Source organism: Capricornis sumatraensis, chromosome 4 (assembly GCF_032405125.1).
Source record: "Capricornis sumatraensis isolate serow.1 chromosome 4, serow.2, whole genome shotgun sequence".
In the NCBI taxonomy this organism is placed as follows: Eukaryota; Metazoa; Chordata; class Mammalia; order Artiodactyla; family Bovidae; genus Capricornis; species Capricornis sumatraensis.
Window position 1 is genome coordinate 71983311 of NC_091072.1, and position 16159 is coordinate 71999469.

At 50.5% G+C, this 16159-nt stretch overlaps 1 protein-coding gene across 1 annotated transcript; it reads left to right on the forward strand.

The window, feature by feature from the left end:
* Window positions 1-311: 311 nt before the first annotated feature.
* LOC138078589 (keratin, type II cytoskeletal 3-like) lies at window positions 312-8785 on the forward strand. The gene is made up of 9 exons (XM_068971414.1): window positions 312-956; window positions 2729-2949; window positions 3826-3886; window positions 4648-4743; window positions 4927-5091; window positions 6168-6293; window positions 6898-7118; window positions 8162-8196; window positions 8478-8785. The coding sequence occupies exons 1-9, from the start codon at window positions 312-314 to the stop codon at window positions 8783-8785; spliced, it is 1878 nt and encodes a 625-aa protein (XP_068827515.1).
* Window positions 8786-16159: the final 7374 nt, after the last annotated feature.

Below are 16159 nucleotides of genomic sequence, written 5' to 3' on the forward strand. Positions count from 1 at the left end.
TTAGGGCTGTGTCCAGCCTTGCAGGATGGCCCCTCTCCCAACTTAAGCTTACTTCAGATGAGTAACCCTGGGGAGACAAAGCAATTTGGAAATTTGGGGTGATTACCAAGGTGTGTTTTGAGTTTTGGACTTGACCTCTTTCTGCCAGGCAAACCAAAGCTGATAATACCTCAATTAGTTGGTTGGCACCATCAGCCAGCCAAGCTCCCAGCACTATATAAGCGCCACCTCTGGCCCAGAGTTTCAGAAGGTCTCCGAGTTTCCGCCAACGTTCTGGCCCACTCTCCTTTTGGAATACCTTGCCATCCACCATGAGTCGTCAGGCTGGCTACAGCCAGCAGTCCTGCAGGTCTTCCAGTGGGAGCCGCCGGCAGGGCTTCAGCGGGCGCTCAGCCATGGTGTCGGGCCAGAGCCGGGTCACCTCCTCCAAGTCCTCCTTGGCCTCCCGCTCAGGTGGGGGTGGCGGTGGGTCTGCTGCCTGCGCCATGATGGGAGGAGGCTTCGGTAGCAGGAGTCTCTACAACCTGGGGGGGAGCAAAAAGATCTCCATCAGCGTGGCTGGAGGCAGCATCCGGGCTGGAGGGTTTGGGAGCACCAGTGGGGCATATTTAGGAGGCAGTGGTTTTGGAGGTGGTGGAAGAGGGATGGGCGGGGGCTTTGGTGGGAGAGCTGGGGGCTTTGGAGGGGGAGTTGGTGGCTTTGGAGGAGGGGCTGGTGGCTTTGGTGGCCCTGGTGGTTTTGGTGGTCCTGGTGGTTTTGGAGGACCCCATGGCTTTGGTGGCCCTGGTGGCTTTGGCCCAGGTGGCTTCCCTGGGGGAATCCAGGAAGTGACCGTCAACCAGAGCCTCCTGCAGCCCCTCAATGTGGAGATTGACCCCCAGATTGGGCAAGTAAAGGCTCAGGAGCGGGAGCAGATCAAGACCCTCAACAACAAGTTCGCCTCCTTCATTGACAAGGTGAGCCCACCTCGGGACAGCTGGACAGTGAGAAAGTTGGTCCTAATGAGCTTGGCCTCTTCTTCCTCTTTTCCTTTCGCACCCAAGGAAGGACTTGCAGGTTCACCCTCCACCTCCATCCCTCAGCGGCGGGCCTGCTAAGGGAGTGGTAGATAATGAAACGATCTCGGTCCCTTACTGGATCGAGCCACTACCCTTTGTGTAAGTCCTGTCACCGCAGCTCTGTGAGGTGCGTCTGGCGCTGCCGAGACTGTTGCCCCCATGGATGTCCCCTCACTGTTGGCTTCTGTACCCCTTCTCCATCTCAGGAAAACTGTCAACTGCTCCTCTTTGAAAGAGAGACCAACTCTGCCAAAGCTGGATATTCACCTGAGTGATGAATTAATCTACTGCCAGCCTAAGGAGAGGGATGCAGAGTGTTTTGGGGGGAGGGAGGGGGCGAGGATAAGGGGTACCTCCTCCTGGGTGATTCTCATAGGAAGATTTCTGCATGAGGAGCTGTGAACGTTAGGCCACTGACCTTGGTATACGCGTGTCTGTGTGTAGGTGAGGCTGAGGCGACGTTTTATCGGGCTTTCTGCGCTCTGACTACTCCACGTCATAGTGGGGACACTATGGCAATAGTTGTGGTGACTAGAGAGTATCCAGCCTTGATCAGCTGCTAACTGAGGGTTTCAGCAGGACTGCTGAGTATGAGGTGTTGCGATCTCTTTGTGACCATGGGATAGTATCAGGTCTTAAAGAAAGGGTTTGTAGGGACTCACTGGGGGTCCTCTCACCATACGTAAGGGGCTTGGGCAAAGCTGAAGATGAAGTTGATCTTAACATTGGGATATCAGACTTTGCAGAGGGGAAGGTCTTCAAAGCCTGGTGACCTACTAGTTCCTGGCAGATACCTGGGTGTCCAGATAAATTAATCACAGAGAGGTAGAAAGTGATGTGAAAATACTATTCTCCACAGAAGGTGGAGAACTGTCCAAGACCTTCTCAGCAAGATCTCTCATCATCTTTGAAGGGGGATTCCCAGGTCCTGGGGTCCTGAGTGGCCAGCTTAAGGCGTGGCACATGCCTGGTGCTCTGCAAATATTTGTTGAATGGCCAATTGATTGATATTTATTCCACTGTTTATACAGTTGGCTTTGAGCTTGTGTACAGAAACATTTTGTAGCAAATGAAAAGTTTGAGACATCTTTAGCTAGTGGTTCAGTTTAAATGCAACTGAGTCCTACATTTAACCAGGCTGGGCAGCAAGGGCCCATCCTTGGTGCATCTGGGCCCTTGTTCCTAGGGCTAAGGCAGCCCAAGAGGCATTTCTCTATGGTTTTCTCTATTTCTCACCTTAGCACAGGGCACCCAGATGTACTGTAAACCTCTTCCTGGAAACTACATCTGCTGTAGGCTCTCAAGTCTCCTGCTATTTATTGAGTACTAAACGACTGAGGAATGAATGGATGGATGAGTGAATGATACAGTGGGAAGGTCATCCAGTCTGGGCATCAAGAAACCTCAGTTTTGGTTTGTTACTAGCTTGTAGTGTCACCTTGGTTACTCTGGGCCTCAGTTTCCTTATCCGCACAGCAGGGCTCCGCTTCCATTGTAGGATACTGATGTTGCTGTCCGCATGGGGTTAGTCCTGAACTATTGTAGCAGGCAAAATGCAACCCAACAGGAGGGACAGGGAGACCCCTGGGAACTCTGTTTCTAGGAAAGTCATCCAAGACTGCAGTTGGCTGCAGACTGCTCCCTGATGTCCTTTTCCTATTGGATGGCAGGTGCGGTTCCTGGAGCAGCAGAACAAGGTTCTGGAGACCAAGTGGAGCCTCCTGCAGGAGCAGGGATCTGGCACTAACACTAACAACCGCAGCCTGGAGCCTTTTTTTGAGAACTACATCAGCAGCCTCAGGGCCTTTCTGGATGGCCTGCATGTTGAGAAGGACAAGCTGCACGAGGAGCTGAGGAGCATGGAGAGGATGGTGGAGGACTTCCAGAAGAGGTAGGTGCTGCTCAGTTCCTGGGGCAGGGTGGGTTGGAGGGTGGGAGGGGCCAGCTCCGTTCCAGCTGGCTACACGTTGGGCAGAATTTACCCCCACCTTCTCTGACTTTCAAGATCCCAGTCTTTAAAATAATGGCTCATGGTTTGTTTGGGGCAGTAACCCTTTTAAGAATTTAATGAAAGGGTGTATCCATGTAAGTTTGGTGGGGGTGCTCCAAGACACTCTGAAGTTCATTCACAAACCATGTAGACTCAGACAACACCCTCCATCCTCCTTGGACTAGATCATCTCCAAATTCCCCTCCAAAGGTGGGCTGTATTTCCCTTGTCAATAGGCTTCTGAATGAGAGGCAGCTTACTCTAAAGGTAAGAGTACGGTCTCTGGGATCCGAGTGCTTTGGGCAAGGTCTATTCCACCACTTTCAGCTCTGTGATCTTGGACTAACTCTTTAGCTTCTCTGCGCCTCAGTCTTCTCATCTGTAAAATGGAGACAGTGATAGTATTTGTTCACTGTAGTGAGGCCTGAATGAGTTAATACATGTCATTCACAGAATAAGACCTGGTACATTTGTAGTGCCATTCTTGGTTTTCATGAATTCAAGAAGTACTTACCAAGAGCCCATGGGGCTACCATACTTGCCGCACATAGAGTGGCTCCAGGCCCTACCCTCTGACAGCACACAGTGCTCAGTGAAGCCTGTAGAAAAACCCGGTCTCACCTGAACCTGGGAGGTGGTGCATGCAAGGGCCCAGGCCTTGAGCTGAGGGCAGGACGAAGAAGCCCTGAGTCTGCGCTGCTTACGGGAGGGGAAGTGCTCTGAGGCCATGGTGACCTCCTGGGAAAGATGGGCCAGAAAGTGCCTCTCTTCTCACAGATATGAAGAGGAGATCAGCAAGCGCACTGCGGCAGAGAATGACTTCGTCGTCTTGAAGAAGGTGAAGGGTCTCTCCCCCACCTCCCACCCCAGAGCCCTGCTGAATAGGGTGCTATGAGGTTGAGGGGAGAAAAAGTCCAGTCCTCTTATTTTGAGGGTCTCCTTCAGGCCATCAGGGGAGGGAGGGCCACGGAGGGAGCCGGGGAGCCCCTCCACCCTAGCAAGCTGGGAGGGGCTGGGCCTGGCATCTCAGGGCCTGGCTGCTCCCCTCCTGGGAGGAGGGTCCAAAGGGTCCACCAGCCATGTGGCTCCCTCCTGATGGGCCTGTGGGTCTATGAGTCCCATTAGATCTTGAGCTGTGATCAGAAAGTGGACGAAGAGAAGGATATATATTAGTGAATATATTCCTCCCCCTACCCCAGGAGTGTATTCCCAGGAGCAATTTAAAGAGAGCCTTTGGGAAAAAAAAAAAGAACCTCTGAGTGTTGCGGATTTAGATCCTCCCCCAGGCCCTGCTCACGAATTCTCCTCGCCCAGTCTCAGTGTAACGGCCCCGGCCCAGCCCTTGCTCTTCTTTTCACGCTCACAGCCTCTTGGGCTGTTTTCTGTTGAAGGGTCCTCCAGCCCAGCCTGAAAGGCAGTCTGTTTGGTAATGTTAGGCCCGGTCTGCCTGTGCCCGGATGGGCGTCTCAATTCCCCTGAGTGGGAGCTCCGGGGGGCGGGGGCCTGCCCCCTGTGGCCCCTTTGCCCGGCTCCCTCCCTCAGTGCCCAGGACTGGGTGAAGCCCACAGGTCAGAGGGGACCATGACAGTTCTCTCCCAGGACATTGATGCTGCCTACATGACCAACGTGGAGCTGGAGGCCAAGGTGCACAGTGTGACGGACGAGGTCAGCTTCTTGAAGGCCCTCTATGATGCCGTAAGTCTGCCCCTCACCCACCTGCCTCCTGTCTCCCAGAGAAAAAGTTTCATCTCTCTGTCCTTCTGACAAAAGTGACACCTTCTCACCTGTCCCTCAGTTGGTTCAGAGCTTTTCCTTCTGAGCTGGTGGCTTGCGTCCCCTGGCGAGCTCAGGAGGGGTCATGTCTGCCTGGCCCTGCAGGAGCTGTCCCAGATGCAGTCAGACACGGGCGACACGTCTGTGGTCCTGTCCATGGACAACAACCGCTGCCTGGACCTGGACAGCATCATCGCCGAGGTCCGCGCCCAGTACGAGGCCATCGCCCAGAGGAGCAAGGCTGAGGCTGAGGCTCTGTACCAGTCCAAGGTGGGTGATACCATCACGTCTCCCCAGGAGGGCCGAGTCTGCTCCAGAATCATTCTTCTCTGTGTTTCCAGGATGGTGGCTCCTCTCCCTCCTACTAGGCTGGTTTGCTATCAGACATCTCCCTTCCTAATCAGAGAGCTCTGACATTGCTCTAACCTGGTGCTTCTCAACTGGGGTGGGGGGAAAGTATGTTTTCCCCCCAGGAGGCATGTGGCAATGTTTGAAGACAGGTTTGAATGTCACACCTAGGAGTGGGGGTGGGGTGCTACTGGAGTCTGGAGGGTAGAGGCCAGAGATGCTGCTAAACATTCTATAATGCATGAGATGCCATTCTCCCACCAAACAAAAAATTACTCTGTCTGAAATGTCGCTAGTGCCAAGCTTGAGAAATCCTTAACCTAAAGCCCTCTGGCTGCATATCTTTTATTGTTGGAGACACTTCCGTTTTGCTCGCACCCAATTGGGCCCTGTCATGCTTGCTTCTGATCTGATCACACTGAGGGGTTGAAGCCAGTGTCTGAAAGGAAGTGGGGGGAGAACAAGGGAGACTGAGCAAAGTTAGAGGACGGGGGAATTCTGTACACCTTTCTCCCATCCCCAAATCTGAATGGGGCCTAAGCTAGCCCCTTAAGCATCAGACTCTTCTGAGTTTTCTGCCCCAGAAGTATAGCCTGCTGGGTAAGAGATGGCTCCAGCATCTGAAATGTTTGCATTCACGCTCCAGCCCTCTTACTAACCTTGGAGAGTTAGTCATGGTACTCAAGCAATCTGTGTCTCAGTTTTCCCATTCATAAGATAGGGATAATAATGTCTTCCTCACCAGGGAGCTGTGAGGTTCTATGAAGTAAAGCACAGGGCTTGGGGCAAAGTAAAAGCTCAAAAAAATCCCAGCAGCGACGGTGCTGGAAGACGTGTCCCTGACACAGAGGACAGAGCACCTGATTCCTCCAGTGGGTGACCTTGCACAGGCCCTAACTCTTGTTTTTGTTTTGCTGTTTGTGATGCAGAAGGGTTGGAGTAGGGGACCGTAGTAGGTCCTGCTGGCCTTTTGAATGTGTGACTCTTTTTGGGTACAGTTGGGTGAATTGCAGACCACAGCCGGCATGCATGGGGACGACCTGAAGAGTGTCAGGAGTGAGATCATGGAGCTCAACCGGATGATCCAGAGGCTGCGGGCCGAGATTGAGAGCGTCAAGAAGCAGGTGGAAAGGAGGAAGGAGCACTCACCTGAGACTGCGGGCTGATGCCTGCACCATACACTCAGGGCTCAGCATTCACGTCCCAGCCACCTGCATGCTAAAGCTGACGGGGCGTGCTTCTGGGCTGTGTCTTATGGACCCAGATCCTGCCTGCCTGGAGACTGGAGGCCAATGTGGACCAGAAATGTTGAGCTCAGACATAATTAGGGAGGCTGGGGAAAGAAGCTGTGTGAAGACCAAATTAGGAGAATAGCCAAGGTAGCTCACATCTACATGGATTAGGGCAGAGAGACAATTCTTTGGATAATTCAAGTAAACTTCCTGGAGGAGGAGGGCTTTCAAGAGATGCTTAGACTCTTACCATGAGGAGAAGAGAGGTATAGGAGGAGTCTAACTTCTGAGCTGGCCTAGGTCCTTGAGGCCAGATGGTGTTAATCCCATTCCTGGAGGCACTAAGATTTCGAATGAAGCCCAGGCTTAATCTTCTCGGGTTTTAGTTTCCTCATTTGTCCAACATGAGGTGATCCATGTGTAAGCCCCAAGCATACAGGCAGGCTCTCAGTGAATCCACTTGACCTAAATTGGACTTCTGGTCCTCCCAACCCAGAATGCCAACCTGCAGACAGCTATTGCTGATGCAGAGCAGCGTGGGGAAGTGGCCCTCAAGGATGCCAATGCCAAGCTTCAGGACCTCAAGGCTGCCCTGCAGCAGGCCAAGGAGGACCTGGCCCGGCTGCTGAAGGAGTACCAGGAGCTGATGAATGTCAAGCTGGCCCTTGACATTGAGATCGCCACCTACCGGACCCTCCTGGAGGGCGAGGAGTGCAGGTTAGTTGGAATCCCTTTGCTTTCCTCGAGGCTGAGAGGTCTGGCGGCTTTGCTGCCTGAGCACGTGCATGTGCACTGCTGGAGATGGTGGTAGTCCTCAGCGGGCCCATTCCACCCACCCCCTCCTGCCCCTGTAAGGGTTTTGAGATGCTGCCAATCCTTCAGGAGAACTGTGCTTTCTAGCCAATAGTGACACCACCAGAAACCTATCTTGGGCAGATTTTCCCATCTTTCATGTCTCATATTTTAGCTGTAAAATACACGTCTGAAAAAGAGGAGGACTTGTAGGTATAAGGGCTTCCCTGGTAGTTCAGCTGGTAAAGAATCTGCCTGCAATGCAGGAGGCCCCAGTTCGATTCCTGGGTCAGGAAGATCCCCTGGAGAATGGATAGATTACCCACTCCAGTATTCTTGGGCTTCCCTGGTGGCTCAGCTAGTAAAGAATCCGCCTGTAATGTGGGAGACCTGGGTTCGCATCCCTGGGTTGGGAAGATCCCCTGGAGAAGGGAGAGGCTACCCACTCCAGTATTCTGGCCTGGAGAATTCCATGGACTGTATAGCCTATGGGATCACAAAGAGTCAGACATAACTGAGCGACTTTCACTTTCACAGGCATAAATATCATTTCTACGTTATTTCTTTATTATTTAAGGCCTTAATAGTAGGTTTCTGAAGAGTGGGTTCTTGTAGGCTGGCACTTGGTTATAGGGCTCTGGCCTTTAAAGGGACAGATATAAACATTATTTACTATATAGGCCCCTGAGGAGCAGGAAGAGTACGGGTCGACACACGAATGACCCTCTGCTCTGATCCTCTTGAAGGTGATGTTAGTGGGAAAGGGTAACAATTTAAGCCCAACTTTACCCAACAGGAGGAGGAATGCATGTCATGGCATTTTGAGCACCTATTTCTTACAGTCAGCATCAGTCAGGAAGGAGCGAGGGGGACCAAGGCTTTCACTGCTGTTGACCTAGGCAAGGTGTGTTTAAGGAAAGGAGGCTCCGGCACAGATGCTAATACCGAGGTCTGATCTTCCCCAACAGGATGTCTGGGGAGTGCCAGAGTTCTGTGAGCATCGGTGAGTACCGGGTTCCTTCTCAGGAAAGGGGCTGGATGCTTTGGGATAATGTTTCTCAAACCGAGGAGGGGGGCGGGGGGTTCTGTGGGCCAGCGCTGGTGGGCTGCACCATTTGCAGGCTAGGAAGGGCCTGTAGGGTGGCGGCGGGAGAGGCCAACCTCCCCTGCCCGGCTGTCTTGAGGCCTGCCCTCACCCGACTCCGCAAAACCTTAGTGGGCGGTACCCAGGGGCGGGCTGGACCGGCCTCCCTGAAGCTGGCTGACCCCAAATGTTCTTTGCAGAGATGCTCCACAACACCGCCACCAGCAGCAGCAGTGGCGGCAGCGGCGCCCTGGGAGGAGGAGCTGGGGGTCGAGGAGGCCTGAGGAGCCGGGGTCTGGGGAGCGGCGGTCTGGGCAGCGGAGGCCGGGGCAGCAGGGCCAGCCGCGGGGGCCTGGGCTTGGACGGCAGTTCCGGCGGGGGCTCCGCGGTGCGCGGGGGCGTCTCCAATTCTGGGGGCTCGTGCGCCGTCAGCGGGGGCGGCGGTCGCAGCTCGGTCCGGGTCACACCACGCTCCTCCCAGAGCCAGGGGTCCCACCACAAACTCTGAACGTTGTCTCGGACCCACCGGCCCCCTTCACCTGCCGGCACACTCTAGCTCTGTACGCCCTTTCACATACCCGTGGGACCCTTTCCCTACGTAGCTTCTGCGGCTGGCATAGCAGCCCAAAATTTCCTGCGAAGGGTGATCTGGCGGAAACACCATCTACTCCCATAAGGCCGAGCCGCGGGGCAGTGCCCAGGGGCTGGGCTGTGTCACCGCCCCCGCCCCGCAGGGCTCCCCACCCCAGCCCATGTTCCACTGTCCTATGGGAAAGCCCCAGCCAGCCCTGTGCACAACCGGCTACCCCCTCTCTCTCGGCGCCCCCTCTCCCCCCAATCTCCTGTTGATGTTTTGGTTTCCCTCCAGCAGTACTTTTCCTTTCTTGGCACCAAGATATGTATGAATTTTCTGTTCAGTATCTGCAATAAACCGCATTTATTCAGACACAGTGGTAGACTTTTCCTTGGATTCCAAGGTCATTGGGTTTGATATCCTCCACCAGTGGCTCACCGCAGTCTCTTTCCCACACAGAGCTTGGCCTGAGCTTGAAGCCAGAGGTCACCAGGGAGTTTTGAGAGTTCCCAGACAGGAGGGACTGTGTCTTTTATCCACTGAGGACTATGCATGACATATACCAACTTTCTTCATTGATCAGATTTTCAATTCATAAAAGTTTCATTACCCTTGAAAAAAAGTTGTAGGTTTGATTTCCTTGCTTTTGAATCATTCCAGAAATGTCTGAAATTGTCCACTCATTACAGCTCGTCATAATTCAATTAGTTGCTGATAGTTGTATATTTTCAAAAGCAATTGTAAAAATTTGAGTGTTTTATAACACAAAATCGCATATGTATTTTAACATGTTTGCTATGATGAGGTGAAAGTGAAAGCGTCAGTCTCTCAGTCGTGTTCAATTCTTTGCAACCCCACGGACTGTAGCCCGCCAGCCTCCCCTGTCCATGGAATTCTCCAGGCAAAAATACTGGAGTGGTTTTCCATTCCCTTCTCCAGGTAATCTTCCTGAACCAGGAGTCGAACCCAGGTCTCCTGCATTGAAGGCAAATTCTTTACCATCTGAGCATGGAGCCTTCAAATATAAAGTTAGGAGAACTGTCAAAGACTCTGAATGGCCCTGTGACAGGTCACCCCTGACCCTTACCCCAGCTACAGCGCAGAATCAAGGCAGACCCAGGAGGACTTGCATAGAACACAGGGTCAGTGCAGGGTCTGGGAGGTTCAACTCAAACCAGGGACATGCAGGTAGACAAATGTGAGTGTATGCCTGAGTACCTTCGCTTTAAAGTGTGGTCCTCATCAGCATAGAAGACTGACGATGTCGGATAAACAGAGAGGACACACCTCCTGGTGATCGCAGAAACTCTTTGCTAAGTAAACACACAGCTGCCAAATGCTCACTGCCTAAAAAGACACAACATATCACTGCAGCTTTGACAGTGAATGTTCTAGCTCTGAAGTGAAAAGCTTACCTGCAATAGTCTGAGGCCGACAGAGAGAAGCCTGGCAACTGCCCATGGCAGCCTGTGCTCCAAGGGGATGTAGCCTCACCTTTCAAAAGCAAACCCACTGTTGGGTACACCGCCCCCACCCCTCCTCCAGGCAGTGATGCAGTGTAACACACATTTAGCCCAAGGACAGAAGAGGTACTTTTGACTTGTTTCAAACAGATTAAAAACTTCCCATGTTCCTTTAAGTACATGATTAAAGAAAAGCTTTCCTGTATCTTTTGTAGGCTTAGCAATATATCACAGGGACTTCCCCCGTGATTCAGGGGTTAAGGCTCAGAGCTTCCAATGTAGGGGGTGCAGGTTTGATTTCTGGTTGGGGAACTAATATCCCACATGCCATGCACTGTAGCCTAAAAAAAAAAAGCTGAACTTCTTTTAAAAACAAGACCAAACAAAACCCCACAATATATCACAGATACATGTTTTCCTGCTCATAATGACTTTCCCATTTGTTAAGGGAAGATGGATGGAAAATACAGTTTGGTTAACGGGTATGTGTATATGTTGTGCAGCATCATAATAGTTGTGAAAAGGATGCTTTCTTATTTGCTAGTGCTCTGGTAACAGATCTTAAAGCATTAACTCATTTAATTTTCACCGAGGCAGGCAGTGTTCTTCCTTCCACTTTACAAATGAGGAAATGGAGGCAAGAAAAAGAAGTGAACTTAGTTCAGTTCAGTAGCTTAGTCGTGTCCAACTCTTTGCAACCCCATGAACCGCAGCATGCCAGGCCTCCCTGTCCATCACCAACTCCCGGAGTCCACCCAAACCCATGTCCATCGAGTCGGTGATGCCATCCAGCCATCTCATCCTCTGTCATCCCCTTCTCCTCCTGCCCCCAATCTTTCCCAGCATCAGGGTCTTTTCAAATGAGTCAGCTCTTTGCATCAGGTGGCCAAAGTATTGGAGTTTCAGCTTCAGCATCATTCCTTCCAAAGAAATCCGAGGGCTGATCTCCTTCAGAATGGACTGGTTGGATCTCCTTGCAGTCCAAGGGACTCTCAAGAGTCTTCTCCAGCACCACAGTTCAAAAGCATCAATTCTTCAGCGCTCAGCTTTCTTTATAGTCCAACTCTCACATCCATACATGACCACTGGAAAAACCATAGCCTTGACTAGATGGACCTTTGTTGGCAAAGTAATGTCTCTGCTTTTTAATAGGCTGTCTAGGTTGGTCATAACTTTCCTTCCAAGGAGTAAGCGTCTTTTAATTTCATGGCTGCAATCACCATCTGCAGTGATTTTGGAGCCCAGAAAAATGAAGTCAGCCACTGTTTCCACTGTTTCTCCATCTATTTGCCATGAAGTGATGGGACTGGATGCCATGATCTTAGTTTTCTGAAAGTTGAGGTTTAAGCCAACTTTTTCACTCTCCTTTTTATCAAGAGGCTCTTTAGTTCTTCTTCACTTTCTTGAGGGAAATAATTCAAACACCAGCAGCCAAATGCCAAAGCTGCCCTAAACTGCCTCATGAAGCTGCAAGTACAGTGGTAAGACCCAGGAATCAGCCTGCCTGGGTGTGATCCATCCTAACTACTTGCAGTTTCCCATAAGTACCACATTTCCCTCAAGAACTTGGGATTCTGGTCCTCACCCCACCACTACCTAGCACTGAGACTTTGAGTCTTTCTTGTCTCTCATTCTGATCCAACATATAATGGCATCCTCTGCCTAGACAACCCCTGTTTATGGCAGGAGCCTTTCTGTTTCTCTTGGAATTTAATCCACGTGTAACCAGCAGCCTTATTTCCCTTCAGGCCCATGTCTGCACAGATGCTTCTTCTCCCTCAGAGACAAGAGAGAGTTGCCAGCTTTACAAATGGGTGTATACATACTCAAGACTTCCAGCATGTTGGATGGAGGAGTTAATTTGCCTGGAACAATATTATCTCTGGACCTTGGCCGAGAGAATGTACAGGGCTGCTCTGAGACCTTGTGGGGGCTTCTGGCCCAAGAACACTTCTTAGATTTTATGAGAAAGAAAGACTGGTCCTTAGTTTCCAGGGAAGGGTGGCATTCTAGTCAAAAGGATGTCAGAAGTGGGGTCCTGGCTGATTTGGGGCTTCAGGAGGAGATTGAGGCCTTATTTGCTGCCCCAAACACTCACTCTAACCCAGAATTGGGAGAACACATGGGTGTTCCCGCATGCCTAGCTCCATCTTCCCATCCCTGCAGGAGGGCCTGTTGGAGACTAAAGGTCAAGTTCCCCATGGATCCCATCTCTCCCAGGTTTCAGGAGCCAAGAGGCTGCCAGGAATTTCTCTAGGCCTCTGGTTCTTTTCTGGATTGGGAGGGAGGCTATTCAAGCTCTGGTTCTGGCTACCCCACCAACTTTCCCCTGTACCCTTGGCCAAGTCCTTTTCTTTTTTGTATTTCCTTCTCATAAAATTAAGGTGCTGGGCTGATGGTCTTGTCAACTGTCTAGGTCTGATTCTCCACAGGCAGAATATTGGTCTGAGGGTGTGGGAAGCCCAGGCTAGGAATTTCAAATCCATCCTGGGGGCTGCTCTTCCTGATCCCTGTCACGTTATTGCCTCCCTCTGGTGCTCAGGGTCCCCAAGGCTCTGATTTCAAGATTAAAGGCCCAGTACCTACACTAGGGCTGTATCTCTCCCCTCCTCCCCAACCGGGGGCGGGTATTGAAATTCTCCGTCTGCTCCTTCCTCTGCCCAAGGGGTCCTGCCTCTGCCCTCATGTCCTGCCCCACTTCCTTGCTGTCCTGTACTATCCCTCTCTGGACCTAGGAGATGCAGGGTGAGATGGGGATGGTTTTGCAGGGGCTGCCTCAGCCAGTCACACCAGCAACTCCTCTTAAACTCTGCCTCCCACTGCTGCCAGAGGCTGTGATCTGCTAGTTGATTACTGCCCTGGGCCTCACCCTCTTGGCAGCTCTGGGTTTCAGTACCTGGGAGACAGGCAGGGCCAGCTGGAGCCCTCAACTGACTTTCTACTTTCCATTTAAGGACAGCACTGATGGCAGGTGAGAAGAGATGTGGAGAGGAGGCGGGGACCCTATCTCTCCAAAGACCCCACCTCTTCTGCAGTACCTGTGGGTTCTGGAGTAGGAGTGCCTGGGTTCAAATCCCCATTCCACCACTTTCATCTGTAAGTTCTCAGACAAGCTACTTGATCTCTCCAATCTCCTCTTCCCCATCTGTAAAGTGAGGGTAAGGATAAGAATACCTCCCTTATAATGTTGACTTACAGATTTCATGAGATTATCCACGTTACAGAACCAGTGCAGTGCTTGGTCCACTGAAAGCCCTTGGTAAGAGGTTGACTGTTAGTGCTATGATCATTATTTTTTTGTCCTCGGACTGAATGGAATCTCAATATTCTCAATCATCCTTCTGCTTCCTCCAGGTCAATGGTTCCCAAACTTGTCTGCCCATTTAAACCACCTGGAATTTAAAAATTCCAAAGCCTACAACTCCCCAAATGAATGAACCGGTTATTATGGGTGGACACAGGCATCTGTGATTTCTGACGTTCCTCAGGTGATTCCAATGTGTAGCAAGTTTAGAATTCGTTACTCTGTGCTGTCCAACCAATTGAAGGGTTTTTCTTTGGGGACAGCAATTTGTCCTAGAAACCTCATCTACTGTCTGACATTTTCCCCAGATCAGTCTTCTGGACAAGCAAAATCTCTCTTGTTTCACTTTAAGCCAGTTTTCTTTTGTGCTGAGGGAGTAGAATAGTTTTCAGCCTACACCAAAGACTCAGATAGTAATATTTGCTGAGCTTCCCTTGCCTCAGCCCTTCAAGGGAGTGACAGTAGCTTACCAGGGATCAGCCAGCTCTCAGACAGGGGTGTTGACACTGGATGCTGGCAGCTAGTCACAGCTAGAGACCAAAGGGGTTTTCTAAATTCTGCTTTCTGGGAGTTCCTCTTCTATTTCATCACAATTGACCAAGTACCCATGTTCAATATGGGAGTAGATATAAGCCTGAGCTTCCTGTTTAGTTGGTGGTAGAGACACACATGAAAGGTTTAATTATGGGCATTCTTCATAATAAGAGTTGAAAGTGAGTGATGCAAAAAGCATCGCAGCAGGTGACAAGTTGGCTCACGTGGTCTAGAACCTTCAGGAAAGGCTATGTGGAGGTGAGGGGGCAGGGGTACCTGAACCCACTTGTATGACTCTCTGGAGTTTTCACATTTGATCTCAGTTATTCATTAGAGTCACCCTGTGAAGTGAGGGTAGTTATCCTTATTTTGCAGATTAGGAAACTGAGGCTCAAGGAGCTAAGTGTCCAAGTCATGGGACCAGGAATGGGCAGAGGCAGGCCGGATTTTGAGATGCCCAACCCAAGGATCCTCCCCACACCACTGCTGCTTTCTACCTGGGTCCCATCGTCTTTTCTCCACTTTTCCTGCTTTCTCTGCTTTCAGGCCACTCTCTCACTCTGACCCATCCCAATCCATGGCTCCCCTTTTCTTCCTCTGAGTCTATTGGTGTTCTCCTGTGTCTCTTGGGCCCAGAGGCTGAGGCTTGGCTTATCTTTATTACCAAGAGCTCCCTGAGGGGGTTAAGATCAGGACTAGGGCTGTGCAGACTTGAGGTGCCCAGACTAATGTGGCAAGCATCCTGACTTGACCAGGACTTGTCCTTGTTTAAGCAGTGAAAGTCCAGGCAAAGAGGGGCCATTGGTCAACCTGCCAGGATCGGAGAAAAGCTCTATCTGTGTTTGTTTAGTATATTATAGTGCTTTGTGCTTTTTCACTTGCCTTATGGGATTGACTCTGTGAAGAATAGATACTCTGATTTCTTTAAGTTTCTGAGGTTCTACTGGAGGTGACTTGCCTAAGATCAGTGAAAGCAGAGCTGGGTGCTGCAACCAGCTCTGTGACTGTAAATTTTAAGCTCACTTTCTCTTTTACATAGAGTCTGCTGGAGACTGTCCGCTAAACAATTGCCGAGCAGTTAGGAAGGCATGGAGGCTGCCCACAGAGCCCCTCCCAGCCCTGGGATGCCGCTCGCTGGTGCTCCTCCGCACTTGTCTTGCTCTAGCTGTTGGCAGCTGGGACTTCAGTCTCAGCTTTCGCAAAAGTGTTTACTTATTGCACAAAAACAAAGAAGGACATAGGAAAAAAAAAATCCACCTACAGTCTTTAATAAACCAGTTCACTTCTTATGTTGCTTTTTAAACCTGCCTTCTCGGCATTCTTAATTTTTATGGGTTCATAGCATGGATACCACTGTGTATTTCCTCATTTAACATTGTATCATTCTGTAATGATAATTTTAGATAATTGTATCAAAGTGGCAAGCCATCATTTAGTCATTTTTCTGAGTCTGGACATTTAGGGCTTTTCCCCCTCAATAATATTTGTCATCGTTATAAGTTTTGGATGAAAGTCACCGTCCATTTAGTTCCAGAGGGCAAACACACTTTTTTTTTTTATAGGCTGACACTGATGCATGTTGAATGAGCTTTGCCCACACTTGCTGTTGGGGTAGTGCTTCCCAAAATATGGTCCACAGGTGCTTTGTTACTGGTTTGAGAGAAGAAACATACAAAATATGAGGATGATCATTTAGAAACAAATTGCAAATATTTTTCCTTTTAGCAATGTAACAGTTTGGGGTCTGTTTAATCTAAAAATTAAAAAAAATAAGGCTTGTATTTCATATACCTTAAAGAAAATCTCCTTTTGGTTTTCCCAGGTAGTTCAGTGGTAAAGAATCCACCTGTCAAAGCAGAAGATGCAGGTCAATGTGGGTTTGATCCATGGGTCTGGAAGATCCCCTGGCTAAGGAAATGACAACCCATCCCAGTATTCTTGTCTGGAAAGCTCCATGGACAGAGGACCCTGGTAGACTACTGTCCATGGGGTCACAAACAGTCAGAC

Excerpts from the sequence above, each read along its gene's own strand:
- LOC138078589 (XM_068971414.1), top strand. The coding sequence starts at position 312 with ATGAGTCGTCAGGCTGGCTACAGCCAGCAGTCCTGCAGGTCTTCCAGT. Across the intron at positions 4,744-4,926 it reads TGAAGGCCCTCTATGATGCC|GAGCTGTCCCAGATGCAGTC; the intron begins GTAAGTCTGCCC and ends CTGGCCCTGCAG. Across the intron at positions 8,197-8,477 it reads CCAGAGTTCTGTGAGCATCG|AGATGCTCCACAACACCGCC; the intron begins GTGAGTACCGGG and ends TGTTCTTTGCAG.